Source organism: Cheilinus undulatus, linkage group 12 (genome assembly GCF_018320785.1).
Source record: "Cheilinus undulatus linkage group 12, ASM1832078v1, whole genome shotgun sequence".
In the NCBI taxonomy this organism is placed as follows: Eukaryota; Metazoa; Chordata; class Actinopteri; order Labriformes; family Labridae; genus Cheilinus; species Cheilinus undulatus.
Genome location: NC_054876.1, coordinates 12,225,832 through 12,244,591, shown reverse-complemented (window position 1 = coordinate 12,244,591; position 18,760 = coordinate 12,225,832). Strand labels below are relative to the sequence as shown.

The 18,760-nt window shown below is 38.1% G+C and overlaps 1 protein-coding gene across 3 annotated transcripts in view; it reads left to right on the top strand.

Moving 5' to 3' along the window:
• Positions 1 to 18,760, top strand: part of gabra3 (gamma-aminobutyric acid type A receptor subunit alpha3) — a 232,004-nt gene that overhangs the window by 183,098 nt on the left and 30,146 nt on the right. For all 3 annotated transcript variants that reach the window (XM_041801837.1, XM_041801835.1, XM_041801836.1), the window contains 4 exons: positions 399 to 619; positions 7,117 to 7,199; positions 9,937 to 10,071; positions 18,204 to 18,356. In XM_041801837.1, the coding sequence (XP_041657771.1) occupies positions 399 to 619; positions 7,117 to 7,199; positions 9,937 to 10,071; positions 18,204 to 18,356 (592 nt within the window). The remainder of the gene's footprint in view (positions 1 to 398; positions 620 to 7,116; positions 7,200 to 9,936; positions 10,072 to 18,203; positions 18,357 to 18,760) is intronic.

The window sequence follows — 18,760 nt, the reverse complement described above, 5'->3', positions numbered from 1 at the left end:
TCCTCCTTTCCGACCAAAGTTAGCAGAGGCTCAATTAATGGATAGTTCTAAGGATTATTTTGGCAGATTTTTCTGTGGAAAGCGGTGTGGTCAGTGATTCTTTTCCCCTATCCAATCTGGAGGCATTTTAATTTTGTGTAAAAATTAAACAGGTTCAGTATTTGCTATTAGATATCCTGTTGTGTGGGGCGAACATTGAAATAGGTGCAAGCCAATACACAGTGTATTTTTAATGTTTAAATTATACATAGTTGTAAGGCTTAACCAGAAATGTGGTTATTTGTTTGAATACATACAAAATGTATCAGTTTGGATACTTATTTGTTGACACTTGTTGGCTGGCTGTCTAGCCCCACAATTGTCTCAAGGATTATCTTGTGCTCTCTCTTCCTCTTCAGGAGTACACCATCGATGTCTTCTTCCGTCAGAGCTGGAGGGATGAGAGGCTGAAGTTTGATGGGCCCATGCAGGTGTTACCCCTCAACAACCTCCTGGCTAGTAAAATCTGGACTCCTGATACGTTTTTCCACAACGGGAAGAAGTCAGTGGCCCACAACATGACGACTCCAAACAAGCTGTTGCGACTAGTCGACAATGGCACGCTGCTCTACACGATGAGGTGACTAATAATCACTCCCTGACACAACACAACATAACTTCCAAAGCTAGAAGTTATGAACATTTGGCCTGACAGCCATGCTACCTTGTGGCTAGCTTATTCATTAGCCCAGTCAGGAAAAACAAGGATGATTGACTTATTTGACACAAAGAGCACAATCATTACTGCAGTATATTAACAGTAAGGTTTGAATGCAGATTGCAGTGCATATCATTTGGTTACGTAGTTGACAGTGTGGTTAGTATGTAACTGTTGTCATTGTTAACCATGTAAACTACCTTTTTAAATTAGTTTGTGAGGAGGAAAGTTGGCCAATTTGTTTATAAAACCATTCAACAGACTTAGATATTTGACATTTTACTTATTTTGTCAGATCTTTTGATTTATGGCTTAATTTTGGATTCAAAAGTATGTTAACAAAAAGTTTTCTCTTAAATAAATCACCAACCTGAGTTTTCAGTCTTCAAAATAAACTGACTCCACACATTCACCATTAGTCGCACTGAAAACTCATTTATAATTTCCACCTCTGATGGGAATTTCATTGGTCTTGCAAGAATTTGATCATAAATCAAAGTTTTAAATGCAACAAAATTTCAAGTTACGGGATGAAAAGTTCTTACAATTTATCTTGAGAGGGAGATCACTGTATGTTCCCAAATTTAACTAAAAGTGGGCGAGTCATTTCCCTCAGCAGCAGACATCGGCCTCGCGGTGGTGAGAGATGAATAGTCAGGACTGAAAATATAGTTTTGGGGAGATGTTGCAGAAATTACCTGCATCATTTTTGATAATCTGTCACCTGTCTGCGTGTCAGATCACAGACGACTCACTCAATAATCACCTCATCAGAGCGCTCTATTGTGCTCACGTTGTTCCTGAAATACACCGTAAAGAGAAGCATCAGACACCGTGACAGCCTGTGAGAACTATTATCTACAAGACTGGAGCAAAAATAATTCATCGATTTCAGACCATCTCGGTAATTATTGAACCCATCAATCAATCAGCCGTACCCGTAGCTTTGCATCAGAGTATATTAGATAAAAACAGAAACACATTTATGATGCTCGTCCACAAGGTCAGCATTGATTTTCAATGCTGAGGATGAAATAATGAAGGAATTTTATTTTGTAGTCCCACATGAGAAGATTTGATGCAGCTGCAGTTCTGCCAAGGCTAAGACTGACACATGAGCTCTGATGAAGTAATACGCTTTCATGTATGCATAAAAAAGTAAAAGCGGATCGGGATGCTGGAGACATTTTGTGAGGCAAAATGTGATAAAAATCTGTCTGACAGAAGCAAAAAGCCGTCTTTGAACATGCATATCGGTCATCATATTTCTAGTTTAAAGCCGCATTTTTATTCACTTTCAAGCTACCAATCCAGAATTATTTATTTATGGCTTTCTTGTGATGCATTCATAACAGGCTTTATCAAGGTCCTCTGCTTTATTCATGGCATTGAAATCTACAATAATTCTTTCTGACTGATTTATCTGACACAATATGAGACATCTCAAGAAATCCCAAGGCAAATATGAGATGTGTCTCTTAAGAAATATTCTGTTGGACGTGTTCAAATCAAACTTATCTTCACAAAAGAGCACAAAGTGATTAGTCGAAGGGGTCTAGATTTCAAGTATTTTTCAAGGCCTTTGGTACCACTCCAAGCAGAGACTGATAACTTAAATTTCCCAGAGAAAACCTCAAAGGCATCAAGCTTTAGAATACCAATCCATCTATTTTTAAAACCACTAAACAACTGCTTAAATCCCTTTAATCAGCACGTCTTCAGCATCTGAACTGACAGACGCGGTGAAGGGCCTCGCTCTGCAGGATTGCGTCATTATTTTGAAATGAGACAGCTCGTATTGTCTGCCAGGGCTGCTGCAGTCTTGTTTTTCTATGAGAGCATTTATCACTCTCTCTCGCTTCACCTCAATTTACCTCAAATTCTTGAGGCTTACCGAAAGCAATTTTGTTTCGCCGATAGGGAGAGTTAATTTATGAAAAGTATGAAAATGTACTCTGCAAATAGAGGGGTTTAAATTTGGGGTTAGAACTTTTCGCACAAAGTTATTTATTCTCAAGTCCACAAATTGGACTTCACAGTTGATGAAGCAACAGAAACAAACAACTACAAAGCAGTATATGTGATATAAAGTTCAAAGTGATGAAATAGTTTTCAATAAAATCAGACTCCACTTGACAAATGATACAGGACCGAAACTCACTGTGGTGCAACCGAGACGGCGCAATGCTGCCTTAAAGCAAACTTCATAAATATTGTTCTTTTTGTGAACAAATGTAATGCTCATAAAATAACATTTATTCTCTATGCTGCCTTGTCTGCACTACAGTAGTGTACGAGAGTAGTAATGATCTGAAATCCATCGTTCACACCAATCATAAATTCTGTATACTTCCCAGATCTTTCTTTTAGCTGTGCATGTTTGAATTGCCTTTAAAATACCATTTTAATGGTATTAAAGTAGCTTTGTAGTCAGTCTAGTATCTTTTCCAAGCCTGCATGGACTGACATGGAATTCTGTAGATAATTTAGATCAGAAAAAGAATAATCTGAAGACTTTGGTGATCTCCAAACATCTGATTCAGCAGCAGAAACAGGACTGACTGACTCAACTTTATCTGTTCACCTCAGCTCTACTTGGTGTTTTGTTCACATGCTACATTTTTAAAAACCTCTTCGTCCACATGAAAACACAAAAACACACTGCTAATGGCATGCCATGTCAAGAGAGTCTTTCCGTTAACCCTCTGAAACTGACATTGTTGTAGATGACAAAAACAAACAAGTTATAAAAAGACAGCTACCATAAATGCAGCCTTTTACATTATACCTCCACTTTTGTCATTCTAATGGTCCTATCCATGCCTTCAAATTCTCTATGAAAGCTTTTCTAGCCAGTTTAGAGTTCGGATAACTTTCCCGGGTCTTCAAAGATGAAATCCACAGTAGTTGATTCGATATTGACATCCTTTGATCAAGTTTTAAATCCATTTTTGATTGATTCTACTGCTAGTGGCTAATGCTAAACACCATTTTGCATCCCACAATGCTTTGTGATGGTCTTACAACCAATGGCAGGCTGTTTTGTTGTCGCATCATGCTTAGAGATGGTAGAGATGGCCTGAATAGCTCATAATGGAGAGAAAGAGAGACAGAGAGTCTGTGATGTGTCCGTCTGTGTCACTGCAGACGAGAACTTCTTTGAATCATGGCACAAAAAAAGTCAATGCAAAAAAAAGCGCAGGGATTTTTTTTTTTTTTGTAAATATATAAATAATTTGAAGATTTTTTTGTCACAGAATGTTTTTTTTTCATTTTTTAATTTTAAGTTGTCAAGTTTTTAATTTTAAGTTTTAGTTTCTGTTTGATTTTTTCTTTTGTCTTTAAAGTCCCATAATTTAAAAAAAAAATTCAAGTGGCAGTACTCCAGCAAGCCTACTCCTTAGAGACCACATTGTCCTGTTTAGTGTGACAGTGTTGATGTTTTACTGGTTTTTTAAGACAACGAGTCCAGGAGAGACAAAATGTTTTTAAAACAGCTTAGGGCTTGAAGGGTAATGTGAAGACAAAGCATCTCATTTAATGTTTAAAGCTGTCCCACCAACCTGACCTAGATCTCAGCCAACATTGGTATTAGTGTTTATGTCTTCAGATAGTTCTGTGAAGCAGCAGTGACCTCTGTAGTCTGTTCAAAAGTCTCTGTTCATCACTACAAAGGGAGTGAAACTAGATAGCCTAAAACGCATGAAGAAAGTCCAGTAAGCAGTGTTAACACCAGCACAGGTTTGGCAAACAAAAGTGCTGGGGCAGCACATTCATGAGGAGAAACTGGCGCACAGTGTGAAGTTACAAGACCAAACCTCTGTTTTCCTTATCCACACATAAATGATATAAAAAGAGTTTATTTTTTAAAAATCTTTACCATATAGAGAGAGTTTTCAGAAATGTTGGTGTATGTAAAACTCCGCCACTAGGGGGCTCTCAACCAAAGCAATAACACAACATGCTGAGTGCAGACCAGTGTGGCTACCCTGATTTAAGGTCTCTGTTCAGTAAAACAAAAGTACCAGAATGGGCATGTATGCAGCAAGTGACATCAGAGTGCATTCGCCTCCCTGTACCACTTTTATTGCTATTTTTTAATGCCTTTCTCTCTTATCATAATAAATATATGAATGAATGAATGAGAAAAACTGCTGGTTTTCTGTTTCATAAATAGGCCTTGTCAGGTGTAATTTTTATTGAACACAGTCCTCGATTCAAAACAAGAAGATGAGGAGGAGGCTGTGAAAGTGAGCAGTGCTGGTCAGTTGCGATTAAGAATTTCTCTGTTTTTGAAAACTTTAGGAAATATTTGAGATACTATAAGACCTCAACTAAAATAAATATATGACATAGTTATAGTCACTCTTTAAATTAATATAGATATTTCAGTGCAGAAATCCTACATATGGTATCTTTCAGTGACCCAAAACATTTGCATCTGCAGAAGGCCTAGTGTTTGGTCGCACCCCATGGACGTGGGCAGCCCAGGTTCAAGTCTGGCCTGCCGCTCCTTTCCTCTCTCCTCTTTTATCCCTATTTCTGACGCTATCGATGGTCCTCCTCTTTAAAATAAAAAGGCATTTTAAAAAAGTCTGAAAATATGTGTATTAAAAGAACAATTGCATTCACATGAAATGCCAAAACACACAGAAAAACCCAGCTTTCAAAAACACCCATGCACCTACATGTGAACAAGGCCTGAGGATACATCTTCTTTATCCTGCTGCTCCCCCTCCCCTCCTGCAACCTAACTTTCCGTTTCACGAACAAGAGTCTGAGAGAGCAGCAGAGAAGGGCTGATGAACATTGGAAAACAAGATTCTGATATCAGTTTCAAGTGATGACAAACCATGTTTGAGTGACATTGAAGCAAGCTGCATATTAGGACTAAGTCTTAGCTTGGAGGACCGTAAACACAGAGCTGAGAACAACAAACCAAGGACGAATTTCACTTCACTCTCTTATTTCTCCTAAATGTATTCACATATGGTATAGAATATTATATACAGAAGACAACATATTAAGCCTGTAAACTAAAGAATGCTAGCAATATCACTGTGAGCTTTTTAGCTTCATTTACAACTAAAATCTCTCCACAGAGCAGCAGCCTGGCTGTAGATTCTTCAGTCTTTTTAATACATGCAATGAAGTTGTGTCTCTTTGCAATGAGAAAGATTGCTTTGTTCTTAATGTCACTCTAATTAAGTTATCTGTAATCTTTAATTCATGTTTTGCTTGTGTCAAAGTGTCAGAAGAGCTCAGCAAAGAGATGAATTTGGTCAATTAGTAGGCGGTTTAAGTGCAATATGATATGCAGTGGTGCATTGCTCACATTTGATTTATGGTGTATTGCATTAATTTGCGTAGTTACTGAGCCACTTACCAGTAATGAGGCAGCACCAGAGAGCAGCCAAGAGAGTGTAAAAACAAGGATCACAGGGTTGTTGCAAGTGCAACACAAGCAGCTAATTAGATACAATAAGTTTGTCTGTGGAAGTGGTTCGTTCTGGTTGTACTTTTTATACTGGGGCGGGAAAAACTTCCTAAGTGGAGCATTCTGCAGCATGAAACGGAGTTTATGATGACGGGAGCAACTGTACGCACTGTTTTGATTACTCGTCTTTGATGCACTTACATGTAAAATCTGAGCTAAGTTCGAAGACATGAAGCATGATCAGCATAAAGTGATCAAGCCATTTCTGTGTAGTTAATTGTTTTACAAATCCAAATCAGAGAAATACAGTAATAATGATGTTTACTCGCTTAAACATTCTGTTCCTAACTCGGACAAACAAATAAGTCAGCTCTGATTTGATGCATTGACCATAAATGTTGTAATTGAGTTACAATAACCCAGTTTGTTCTCTATTTATGAGGAGCTCCATCCACTGTTGGATGGCTTTATGAGGCGCTGCTTCGTTTGAGCTCAGTAATGTAATCCCATCGATGATTAAACATGTATGAGTGAAATAATATGCATCATTTCTCTATTTACTTACACAGTGCATTTTATGACTTGACTGTCTGACCAAATGAAACAAACTCTGCTGCTCTCTGGAGGTTTTTTTTTTTTTTTTTGTCGTCAGTCAGCTGAACCTTCATTATACCCGCCGCTGGCTGAGAGGAGGAGGAGAGTTTAATGCTTGTTCTCACTCTGTGGCTTTATGACTGGACTTCTTTGATATTAAAGCAGTTACTGTGGCGTATAAAAGCAATAGAGGTGCTGATCTTTTTCCAGAATAGCCTCAAAATTTCTGAAACTATTCATATCATATCCAACAATAAATTCCACTCTATAAAATGCTTTGTGTGCTCTGTTTCTGCTGATGTGTGTCATAATGTGCTTGTGTTGGCTTCATCGACCTTCCTGCGGTCTGACTGCTGGACTGTTTTCTTTTTCTGCCTCCCCCCCTCAGGTTGACCATCCATGCCGAGTGCCCCATGCACCTGGAGGATTTCCCGATGGATGCACATGCCTGTCCTTTGAAATTTGGAAGTTGTAAGTCAGTCCAGATGGTCACAACAAAAACAGAGTTCAGTAAAAGATCACAAACACAGTGAGGGCTGTTTTTCACAGGTGTTGAGCACCTTTCATGTCCTGGAAAAACCTCAGAGGACCCAAACCGCCCTCAACACTATAAATATGATACTATTGGATAACTGTCATAAAAAAGTGTTTTATCTTGTCACAGAGAAGAGCACTTGACTGCTGGAGTTTCCTTGATCCATCTCAAGAGTAAACAGTGATGCTAGCGGCTCTCAGAGACTGTGCTTCTGTTCAGAGGAGCTTAGGGCTGAAAGCTAACATGCTAACAGGTCTACACTGACACTGGTAGCTTACTCATATGTAACAGCTTATTTTTGCCATCTTAAACCTGAATATAAACATTAAAGAGCAGCATTTTCTCCTTTCATTATCACTCATGTTTTTTTTTCCTGTGCTCCCCCATTTAAGCAGACTCCAGCCTAAGGTTGTCATTATTGTCAACTATCTTAAACTTCCTGTTTCCTCCAGAACACCAAAAATGCAGTTTTAAGCCTCTGTTGGTCCCCAACAAATAACATCCCTAACATCATAACTAACCATGATAAGAAACTAAAATTAAATAGTACTGTTAGATTTCATGTTTAGTTTGTTTGTAGGGTTTCTAGTAATTATTGAAATCTTAGCTTGTAAAATAGAGGAACCATATCTTATCACACAGCCATTCGAGTTGTCGAAGGGTGTCAATGTTAAAACATACAGTAAATTCATTTAGCAACCATACTGAGGGTATATTCTCAACAAATAAGTTGTAATTAAGGATAATTCCTCCTTTTGGTTTCAAAATGTACTTCAAAAATAATTATGTGTAGAAAATGAATATTTCCTAATTAAATAACTTCATAATGTGCAAGTGAACAGTGTTAATTTCTTCAACTAAAACTATGACTAAAAATGTTCGTCGACAGCCTTTTTTCCATGACTAAAACTAGACTTAGACTAATAAAAATAAATCTATGATGACTAAAATTGAGAGAATGTTTTCGTCAAGATGACTAAAACTAGACTAAAATGTAATGTAGTTTTTTGCTGGACATTCAAAATCCGTGGATAAATCTGTCAAAAAACAATGCCGCTGTATCTATTCTGCCTCTCAGCTGTAGAGATCAGGGATCAGAGATCAGGTTTGGTAGGGTGCATAGAACACACTACCATGATCTGGTACCAGATTTAGGCATGAAAATAAATACTTGGACTTGGCTAAAACTGAAAAGGATAGAAATGACTAAAATGTGACTAAAACTAAAAGACATTTCATTTAAAGACTAAAACTAAGACTAAAATTAAAAATAGCTACCAAAATAAACACTGCAAGTAAACTGCAAGTGCACTATAGTGAGATAGTGTATTTACCAGTGTTGTACCCAAGACCAAGCCATCTGAGATCAACTTGCCTGAGACCAGAGTGCACCGAGGCCAAGACAAGACCAAGACCATAAAAATCTATTTAAAAAAAACATTTAGGTTTTTCTTTTTAATAAATCTGACAGATAAAAACAAGATTTCTGCAACTCTTTCAAAGAACAAAATGCAAAAATCTCAAATTTGTTCTAACTTCTTGTAAAAATAAATTCTTGTATGTATTTAAAAGCCACTGACAAGTCCAGAATTATTTTAAATATCTGAAAATGAGATGTTATCTAGATTTGTCAGGTGAAGGAGGCCAAAAGTAAGTGTTCAGAGGTTTTTCTGACTAGAAATAAGATGGACTGGCATCCGAGTTTTTGCAGATGAAGCTATTTATTGTTTTAGCAAGTGCTTCTCCTTGTTATCACATTGATGTAGTTGAATAATAGCAGATTAGGGCTGGTCTCGACTGGTCTTGATGGAAAATTCCAAGTCTGGCCAGTCCGAGCCAAGACAAGACCGAGAAAAAATGCTTTTGAGTCTGAGCCAAGATATTCAAAATGTAGTCTCAAGACCAAGACCGTTCTCGAGTACCACAAAGCTAATATTTGCCAAACAGAAAACCAGTGTTTTGTTGTCATACATCAATTTCTTATGATAAGTGAGAAATGCACTGAAAAAAGCACTTCCTGTTTCAACTGCTTCAAGCATGACGTGGGGGTGCCCTTTTTGTATTTCCTTTATTATGAGACATTTATGAATAAGAATAAAACATCAGAGGTAGTTTAACAGGCCTTTCTTCCCTTAAGTACAAAATTATGAAATTGGGGGCAAAACTACCTCATCAGGATTTGTGCTGCTTTCTATCTTAGAAACAGCCCATAGTTTCTGCAGAACCTTTGACAAAAAAGCTCAAAGGATGAGTGGAGGAACATTCCACCTGTTACATTAATTACAGACTAATCAGAGCCACAAAAGACACAACAGTTGCATCCATTCCAGGCCAATCAGAGCAGGAAAACATATTCCATAGTAGGAGAGCATATTGGGCACCTCAGCTATTGTGACTGATTTGATTGCATTCCTATAGTTTGTGAACCAACTGTGTGATACTGTAAGCCGTGAAGAGAATTTTCCCTTGGGGATAATAAAGATGTACTAGAGTTTGACCTTGACATGTGTAGCACATGGTAGCAGCCCCCTCGGGACACACTATCAGCGATGACACAGCTCTGAACAAACGGCATAATCTGCTAAACTGTGGGCACATGTTGCTGCTTCTCAAGAGTTATGACATAGTTGGTTTTAACATTGGACATGACATTTTTCTGCTGCTTTTCCCCAGATGCTTACACCAACAACGAACTGATCTACCTGTGGACTGAGAAATCTGTGTCTGTGGCAGAGGACGGCTCCAGGCTCAACCAGTACGACTTACTGGGACACGTAATTGGCAAAGAAACCATCAGCTCCAGCACAGGTACACTATATACCATCCTGAACCCTGAAGGCTGTGTATAAATACTTTGAATCAGATTGACTGTGTTTATGAAGGTAAACAAACAACAGCTCACACGAAGCTTGTCAGCCTGCAGAGTGAACACGCTGCTCAGCCAAAAAAAACTTCACAGCAGTTTGATTTTGTGGACACAACAAATTTTATTTTTATAGGCAACTGTGCAACGAAGCAAAATTATATTGTCATGGGATGAAACATCTACCTGTGAAACACAAACTCTTATTAGTTTTATCCCTAAAATGTCAAATTTAATTCTCGTCCCTCTTTTCAGATATTTGTGTGTTGTTATATACTGACAGTCTGCACTTTCCTGCTCTTTCTGTCAATTTGGATTGAGCCTGCATTATTTGGGTCCTTGGAGAAAATGATGACTTCTCTCTTTTCTGGGAACCATTCAGCATATTTACTAAGATAATATGGAGAGGTGTGCCAGAGGTGAAAGTCTTATTTTTTTACCCTTTCAGATTTGGGCTGCAGCCTGGAGTCGACTTTAATAAGCGCAAAATTAAAGGAAAATGTGCCAGCTCATGCTGTTGATTACATATTCATTTGATCTGAAACTCTCATCATCAAAACTGCTGCAGAAACCTTTAATCTGTCGCACACAATCACATCACTCTCTGTATTCCTCCTGTTCGCCTATGGTAGCGCTTTAACAGAGAGGGATGGGGAAAAAAAACAAGGTGCACGTCAAACGATTCACAGCAATTATCTGAGAATTTAAAACAGCCAGCTCCAATTAAATGTTGTTCTTTTTTATATTCATTAGCTAGTATCATGTTCAAGAAATTATAAGATGCCACATATTTTTTAACAGAGCTCAGTCAGATGAAATGCATCATCAATCTAAAGCTTTAGATAACCCACGAAGGCTGGTTAAAGTGCTGATGCTGTGATTACAGCAGAGCTACAGATAAAAAGGTGACTTCAGAGGGGCAGTTGGTAATTACTGAAAGAGTCTAGATACACTAACCTTTAATTTAGGTCAGCTACACACTAGATGACTTAAAGCTCAGTTTCAGGCTGTGGGGTGACCCCAATTCAAGGCTTGTTGCAGCTGATTATTTGTCCAAATAATCCTAATCTGTGTGGACGATATGATTAATTTTCTGCTCTCTATCTAGTGAGAGGCACCTGGCTGCAGACATCAATAAACATAACTGCACTAAGACATACATAATTCTTTTTCTTTTAAACCTGTAGTCTACGGCCCCAATAAACACACCCAAGTGACACTGTATAAGTGGCGATCCCAGCACCATAGGGAGATAATGATCATTGCTGTTATTAAATGGCTCTTGGAGATCCTACTGGGCATTGTGCTTGGTCCACGTCAGTTGCCTGAACTGAGGTGTCTCTTATAGGTGAACTCTGTCAGGTGAAACTAAACAGTAAACCAACATTTCATTTTCATGGAAGAATTGCACATGTTAGAAAAAACCTGTTTTAAATATCCCAGCTTGTGCTTCCAGCTGGCACGAGCCACAAGCAAAGCATTCTGGGAGCCTGATGCAGCACGATATGTCAGCAGTTAAACAGATTTTCTCTTTCAAAATGTGAAATTTATCCATAAAAATGAAATGTGAGTTTACTGTATAGTGCATGCACTATATAGAGTTAAGTTTGAATAAAAAGACTTCAGTTAAAAAAATAATAATAAAGTAGGCAACACATGTTTGTTTACTGATGTCTGCAGCCAGGATGTCTTGTATCAAGGGGGATCATCCCAGATCTGGAATTACAAATGCAAAAACTAAGGTGGTCAAAATGTTCAATACTTTGATATTATTTTGATAACAAGTGCATTAAACCATGCAACATCTATTAGTTTGTTCTTTTTTGTTGATTTTTTATGAATAGTTCTGAAAGTATTTACATTTTCAAAGAAAAAAGATGTACAGTACGATTGAGCAGCATTCATTTATACGTCAAACCCTCCTGAAATTTCATGAGGGTAAATGGTACCACCACCAGAGGTGTTTAAAACTCCTTTATGCAAGCACTTGCCAGCATGCACAAATTGAGCAGAATATGCACTTCTACAGGCACTTCATCCGTACCTTTAACAAAATTCTTCTAGTCTAAAATATGTCGTTCATTAGGCGATGTTTACTGAAGTGCTTGAAGTGATTTATAGTTGCAGCATTGTTTTCTTGTTTCACAGGTAAACTGAGTTTGATTAGGACAGAGGATCAAAAGATGTTTCTTTTCCCTGTCCCTACACTCCCTTCTCTCTCTCTCCCCTCCCTTCCTCCCCAGGGGAACATGAAAATAAAAATCTGAAACTATTATCATATGATCTGGGAAAGTGAAGTAGTGTTTCATGTGGTTTAAAACAGGTAAAGATGGATGGATGGATTTTTTTAAATTTTAGTGTTGTGCATCAGTGGCATGCTAAAAATACAAAATACTTTAGCACCTAAAATAGCCAACAAACACTGATTAACTTCATCTAAATTTCACGTAAAAAGGGGTGAAAGTAAGTTCAAGCATTTTTAAAGACTGTTAATGGTTTAATTGTTCATGATGTTTTTGCTGCAGCACATACAGAGCCTCTAAAATGTATTCACCACCTTAGATGATTTACTCTTCTATTGATTTTAGAAATCAGTAATGGTCAGTATTACATGACTTTTTTTACCAAAAAAAATATGAAAAAAAACCCTCTTGAAGTCAAAGTGAGAACAGATTTTGAGAAAGTAATGTCAATTAAATAAAAAAATGTAAGATAAAACAAGTGATTGGATAAATATTTACCTCTATAAAGGGACTGCCCTAATTCAGCAAGTACTAGTCTCATAGCTAGTTAAATGACACCTGTGTCTTGAAGGTCCAGTCACTGGTTACTCAGTATTCCTGGCTACCATTACACTATGAAGACAACACTCCAAGCAACTCAGAAAAAATGTTATTGAAAAGTTTAAGTCAGGGGATGGATACACAAAAAATCTGAGGCACTGAACATTCCCCAAAGTTCAGTTAAATTCATCATGAAGAAAAAGAAGGAATACAGCAGATGTGTTAATCCACCTAGATCAGGCCGTTCTCACAAGCTGAGCGATCGCGCAAGAAGGAGACTAGTGAGAGAGGCCACCAAGACACCTATGACTACAAGGAGTTAAAAGCTTTAGCAGCTGAGATGGGAGAGACTCTGCATACAACGACTGTTGATTAGGGTTCTTCACCAGTAAAAGCTTTACGGGAGAGTGGCAAAGAGAAAGCCACTGTTGAATAAAACTCAGATTAACTCTGGAATAGAGTTTGCCAAAAGGCATGTTGGAGACGCACTTTGTGCCCATCAGAAAAGACACTATCTTTGGCGGACACCAAACACTGCACATCCCAAACACACCATCCCCACAGTGACGCACGGTGGTGGCAGCATCATGTTGTGGGGATGCTTCTCAGCAGTTGGCCCTGGAAGGCTTGTAAAGGTGGAGGGTTGAATGAACGCGGTAAAATACAGGAAGGTTCTGGAGTGGCCGAGTCAGAGCCCAGACCTCAATCCACTGACTAGAAGGGGGTGAATATTTACTTATTTTACCTTACATTTTTTCATTTAATTGGCTTTACTTTGTAGAAATCTGTTTTCATTTTGACATTAAATATGTTTTTCAATAAAAGGTTCAAATATCCATGGGGATGAATACCTTTACTGGGCACTGTATGTCCTTATATAAATTCCCATGGCACACTTGAAATTGCCTCAAGGAGCATCAGTGTGTCTCAGTGCACCATTTGAGAACTGCAGGGCTAGTGTGTGCATTTTGAGGACTATGGTGTGAAAAATCTGTTCCAGTCTTCGATCTCCCATGTTTTGAAAATTGGTTAACATTTGATTGAAAACTGTGAGTGTATCTAGCCTTACAGAGATCTAACCTCTGTGGTGACACACATTTATCAGAGTTCTTCTTCAGCGTTTGGAGACTGAGCAGCTTCGTTGAAAGACTCTGGGTTGTTTACCAGGAAGCAGGAAAGTGAGGAAGCTGTTGAAATAAGAGCCCTTGTATTACTCTGCAGAGGACACTTTTCTCGAGCTCATCTTTATTGTTGTGTTGTTTGGAGGTTTATCTTGAAGTCGAGAGAATTGGTGAAATATTACGAAGGAGGATCACCAACTTAAGTCTGCCTACAAGAAACTGAGAGATTCTTTCATAAACTGGTTCAGCTCAAGGATGTTATAAAATCTAATTTCTTTAAACTTTAAACTTAATGGACTACAGTGAGTCGAGGGAAAGGGAGGATTTGAGACAGTTCAGCTCTGGTTAGAATCTGCACCGGAAAAAAAAAACACCTCAGGGAATGTGAGGCTGTTTTTCTCATATCTTTGTGACACAGACTGCAGACATGGCAATGAGAGCTGGTGCTTAGGGGAGCAGAGAATGTGTCTATTTGCTGCCATTAGTGTAATCTAAGCTAAAAGACATATATAGTTCAAGTGTTAGCATGATGCAGGTACATGTCCGTCACATGTATAGTGAAGAAAGCTCAGTGAAAATGTGAGGATGTCTCTGAAAGGAGGACTAAAAGGCTGCATGGGTTGGAAACGTAAACATGATGTACTTCTTTGTGCAACCATTTCAAGATTTCATAGAAAGCAGGAAGAGAAGAAAAGAAGAGAAGAAATGGAAAGAGACGGCTAATAAAGGTATAAACTTCCCGTTGGCAGCCACGTGTTCATTTCTGCATATATGACAGGCTGAAAGATGATGATTTAGGACCTGTGCCCACTCACAGTGTTTGGGCTGAATTTTTTCAGTATTTAAGTTCGGATAAAATGGGGAACTTGGGGAGGAAGGGTGAATGCTTTTCATCAGAATATGGTTTATCTCATGGATCCAGATTTGGAGGGTTCAATTTCCAGGTCTAAAGGTTTGTGTCCACTAATGCTTGGAGTGAAACATCGATGAAGTTCAGGGTTCTCTGTGCTAAGCGGCCAAAGCACAAAAATTCTTCCTCAAAATAAAAAAAGGATGGGTCTTGAACTCATCTTAGCTAAACTGTAGGTGAAACAGACACAACATGTAGCAGTAGAGTGGAAAAGGCAGCATGGAGGCGTAGAAGCTGTGATAGTCAGTTTCCATTACAGTTTTTTGCAAAATAAAAGCGATATTTCTACAAAGTCGTTTTGAATGTGTTTCCATTGACGCTGGGCGCTGAAAACCTGTTGCATGTTGGTACGCTTATAATTACATCTACAGCGGATGCCTTAATATCGAACAACAGACGAAGGTAACAGATGATAGTTCTGTGGCAAAGTCCGTATGCAGCAAAATACACAAATAAGGGTGTAAGTATGATGTTAAGTCCACACGAGTACACACGTACCACACCATGTTGTCTCAGAGTGAACTGATCTTGTGATACTGTACATCATCCATCGCACTGTTGCAATACATTTCTATATCAAACTGTCTGAAAACCTCACCACAAAAGCGTACAAACTTTTTAGCAAAATTTGGGAGTTTTTTTCAAAATGTAGGTGTTTCCATTACCACTTTTTTATTGTGCTATTTAGTTTTTGCATATTTCTAAAGGTAATGGAAACACAGCTAGTGATGAATTTGGTGGGCATATAGAATGTGTCTATTAGGGCTGAACGATTTGCAAAAATAATCGAATTGCAATTTTTTCCCCCCAATATTGCAGTTATGATTTAAAATGTGATTATTTTTAGGTGCCTCATCTTACGTATTTTTCAATAAAGACAAGAATTAAATTATTCTTTATAATAATCTAAACCATATTAGATAATAACATACTGGGGCAAAACAATTTCAAACAAATATCCAATTTTAATATTTTAGCTCATATTGCAAATTTGATATCAATTGCTATGTTGAAGAGCATGATCATTTTTATTTCGATCTCTTTTTAAATAAGAAAAACATATTCATTTGTTAAGCAGGGATTTTTCTCCTAAAAAAAACTTAAATATTTGCATTATGTGCATAAAATCTCTGCTGCAAAAAAAAACTGGTATTTTGACACATTTAAAGTTAAAGAAATATTTAAAATTTTTGCGATCTGTATATTGCAGTAAGCCATATCGCGATTTAATCTATTTTGCGATTTATTGCCCAGTGTCTATCTTCAGAAACTTAACTGAATTAATAAATAATAACGTAATATTATGCAACATTACGACGCATGAAGCAAATATTTGGAACTATTTTTTGACTAAACCACTGGGCGGAGTGACACAGTGCAGCAGCCATGCCTGGAGTGTAGTTCCGGCTTTGCATTTAGCTTTAAACATCTCCGTCTCATAATGTTCCATGATTATTTCATAACGTGATGAGTGTACAGGTCACAACTTGTCCACGAGAGTGTTTTGGAGTTGTTGGATTGTGTATTTGATGAGTTTGATGAGGGAAAGCCGGAATACCGTCTGCTTACATTGAGTTGGCACAGTTGGTCCGAACTCGGCAGCGGCAATCTAAAAATAGCTTTCACCGACAACTGAAGGTAATGAACCTATTACTAAGACTATAGGAATTATGGCAATGGGTGAATTTGCCAACATGTTGAAGTATCCCTTTAAAGCTCTGACTGGGCTCCACATCTTCTTTGAAGCATATAAAGTTGTATCCCACCTCCTTTGATGATTGTCCATTTAAGTGCAAAAATTGATATGAGGCATATTAAGAAGGCTAAATATTCTAGTGTACCTTATCGGAGGCAACTTATTCATTCTGTCTGCTCCAGTAGAAGGGGGAGGAATAATAATATTATCCTGTTTTAGGTGTAACAGATGACATAAACATGTTTTAGACTCCTCATCTTGTTATCATGGAAAGTCCCATCTAACAGAAGGGACAGGAAGCCCCCATTTCAAGCAAAGCATCACGGGGGCTAGAATAAACAAGGTGGATAAAAGCCAACCAGTGTGGCTGGTAGATTGTACAAATTCACCCCAAGGCATTTGGGTGGGGGCTGATTTCCAATAAGGGTATAAATATCCGAAAACAACAGACTGGATGAAGACAAAGTGCCTCCCCCACCACCACCAAAATTAAAAACCTAGCCCGTAAGTGATGAAAAACCTTCTAATCTTCTAAATCCAAAATTCAGTCTTGCATATCTCTCGGTTTTTTCACGTTTAGAGCAACTACATTCCAAAATATCTCATGAGTTCAGTGACAAATTTCTGGTTTTATTTTACAGGGACTTAAGTTGTTGCACCACCAGTGCAAAAACCCCACTTGTGGACACAGGCCCTCTGTTTTTCAGGATGCAAGCTTTAATTTTTTCCATTGTATATGCACTTTTAAAAAATGTCATTTGAAAACCATTATTACACTATAACTGCATTCACTGAGGTGTACATGTTAAAAATGTGGTTAAATGTGCATCTGCCTGTAGGTCATCTCATTGGCATTAGATGTTATAACACAGTAACTTTGCTGAAGGATTTCCGCAGGTTTCCTGCAACCAGGTGGAAAAAATAGGAACATCTAAATTGGCTCCAGCTCTGATCCTGCTGAAAAAATGATTCTGGAAAGATCCACCATTGCATACATTGTTTTTTAGGTTGCTGATCCCTTTAAGAAGAGAGTAACGATGGAATCATCTAAGACCTGAAGACAGTTTACAGAACTGGATTTTCCACACCCCTGCTATGTTTTTTAACATCTGCACCTCAGCTCTCTCAAACATCCTCAGCTTTCTAGCACTCAAGGAACAGCACATCTTCCACCTTGCCATGAAGACTAACTCCTTGCACATCTCATCTTCAAATCTGCACCGAAAAATCCATGTGAATTCTGTCGTTTGCATTTTTAATGTGCTCCGTCATTTCTGCTTTTAATTTTACAAAGTGCATATCATCCCCTGTGGATTATTTCAGAGCACACTGACAAACATTTAAGTGACATTATATTTTCAGATGGTTTAATGGCTCATGTACAGGACTGAAGACAATCCTATGAACCCCTTTAAAGGAACATGTACATGCTAATGTTCTCACTTTAATAGATCTCAGCCTGAATATTTCAGCTCATGTGTCTTCCTACAGGCCGTCTATGTATTAATAATTATGACCTTGTGTGTGTCTCTCCATCTCTTTTCTATGTTTCTCTCCTCTGCCTCAGGAGAATATGTAGTGATGACAACATATTTCCATTTGAAAAGGAAAATTGGCTATTTTGTGATTCAAACCTACCTCCCGTGCATCATGACTGTCATTCTGTCTCAAGTCTCCTTCTGGCTAAACAGAGAATCGGTTCCTGCTCGCACTGTATTTGGTGAGTGCCATCTTGTGTTTGTATTCTAATAAAAGCTGTGAATGATTAATGACCCATGTTGGATCATTTAGAGGATCTTCACAAGGTAAGAGTAAATGTTTAGAGCTGTTTTTGGTCCTATTCGTCAGATGATTCAGCAGAAACAAGCCAGCTTAAAGAAATGTTCCAATTAACAAAACAGTGCTCAAATATCGTCCGGTTCATTCAGGTGCACGTAGGCATGAAGGAGTCATTTATTTTTCCACAGCTTTTATCACAGTATTGACAGTTCTCCTACTTCTGTTACTGCAGACACCCATTCATCAAAGATAAGTCAAAGCAAAGCTGGAAAATGTGAAACTGAAAATGTGTGGCAGGCAGGTGATGGATGGAGTGTTGCATCTCTTCAACACACTGTTCAGCTG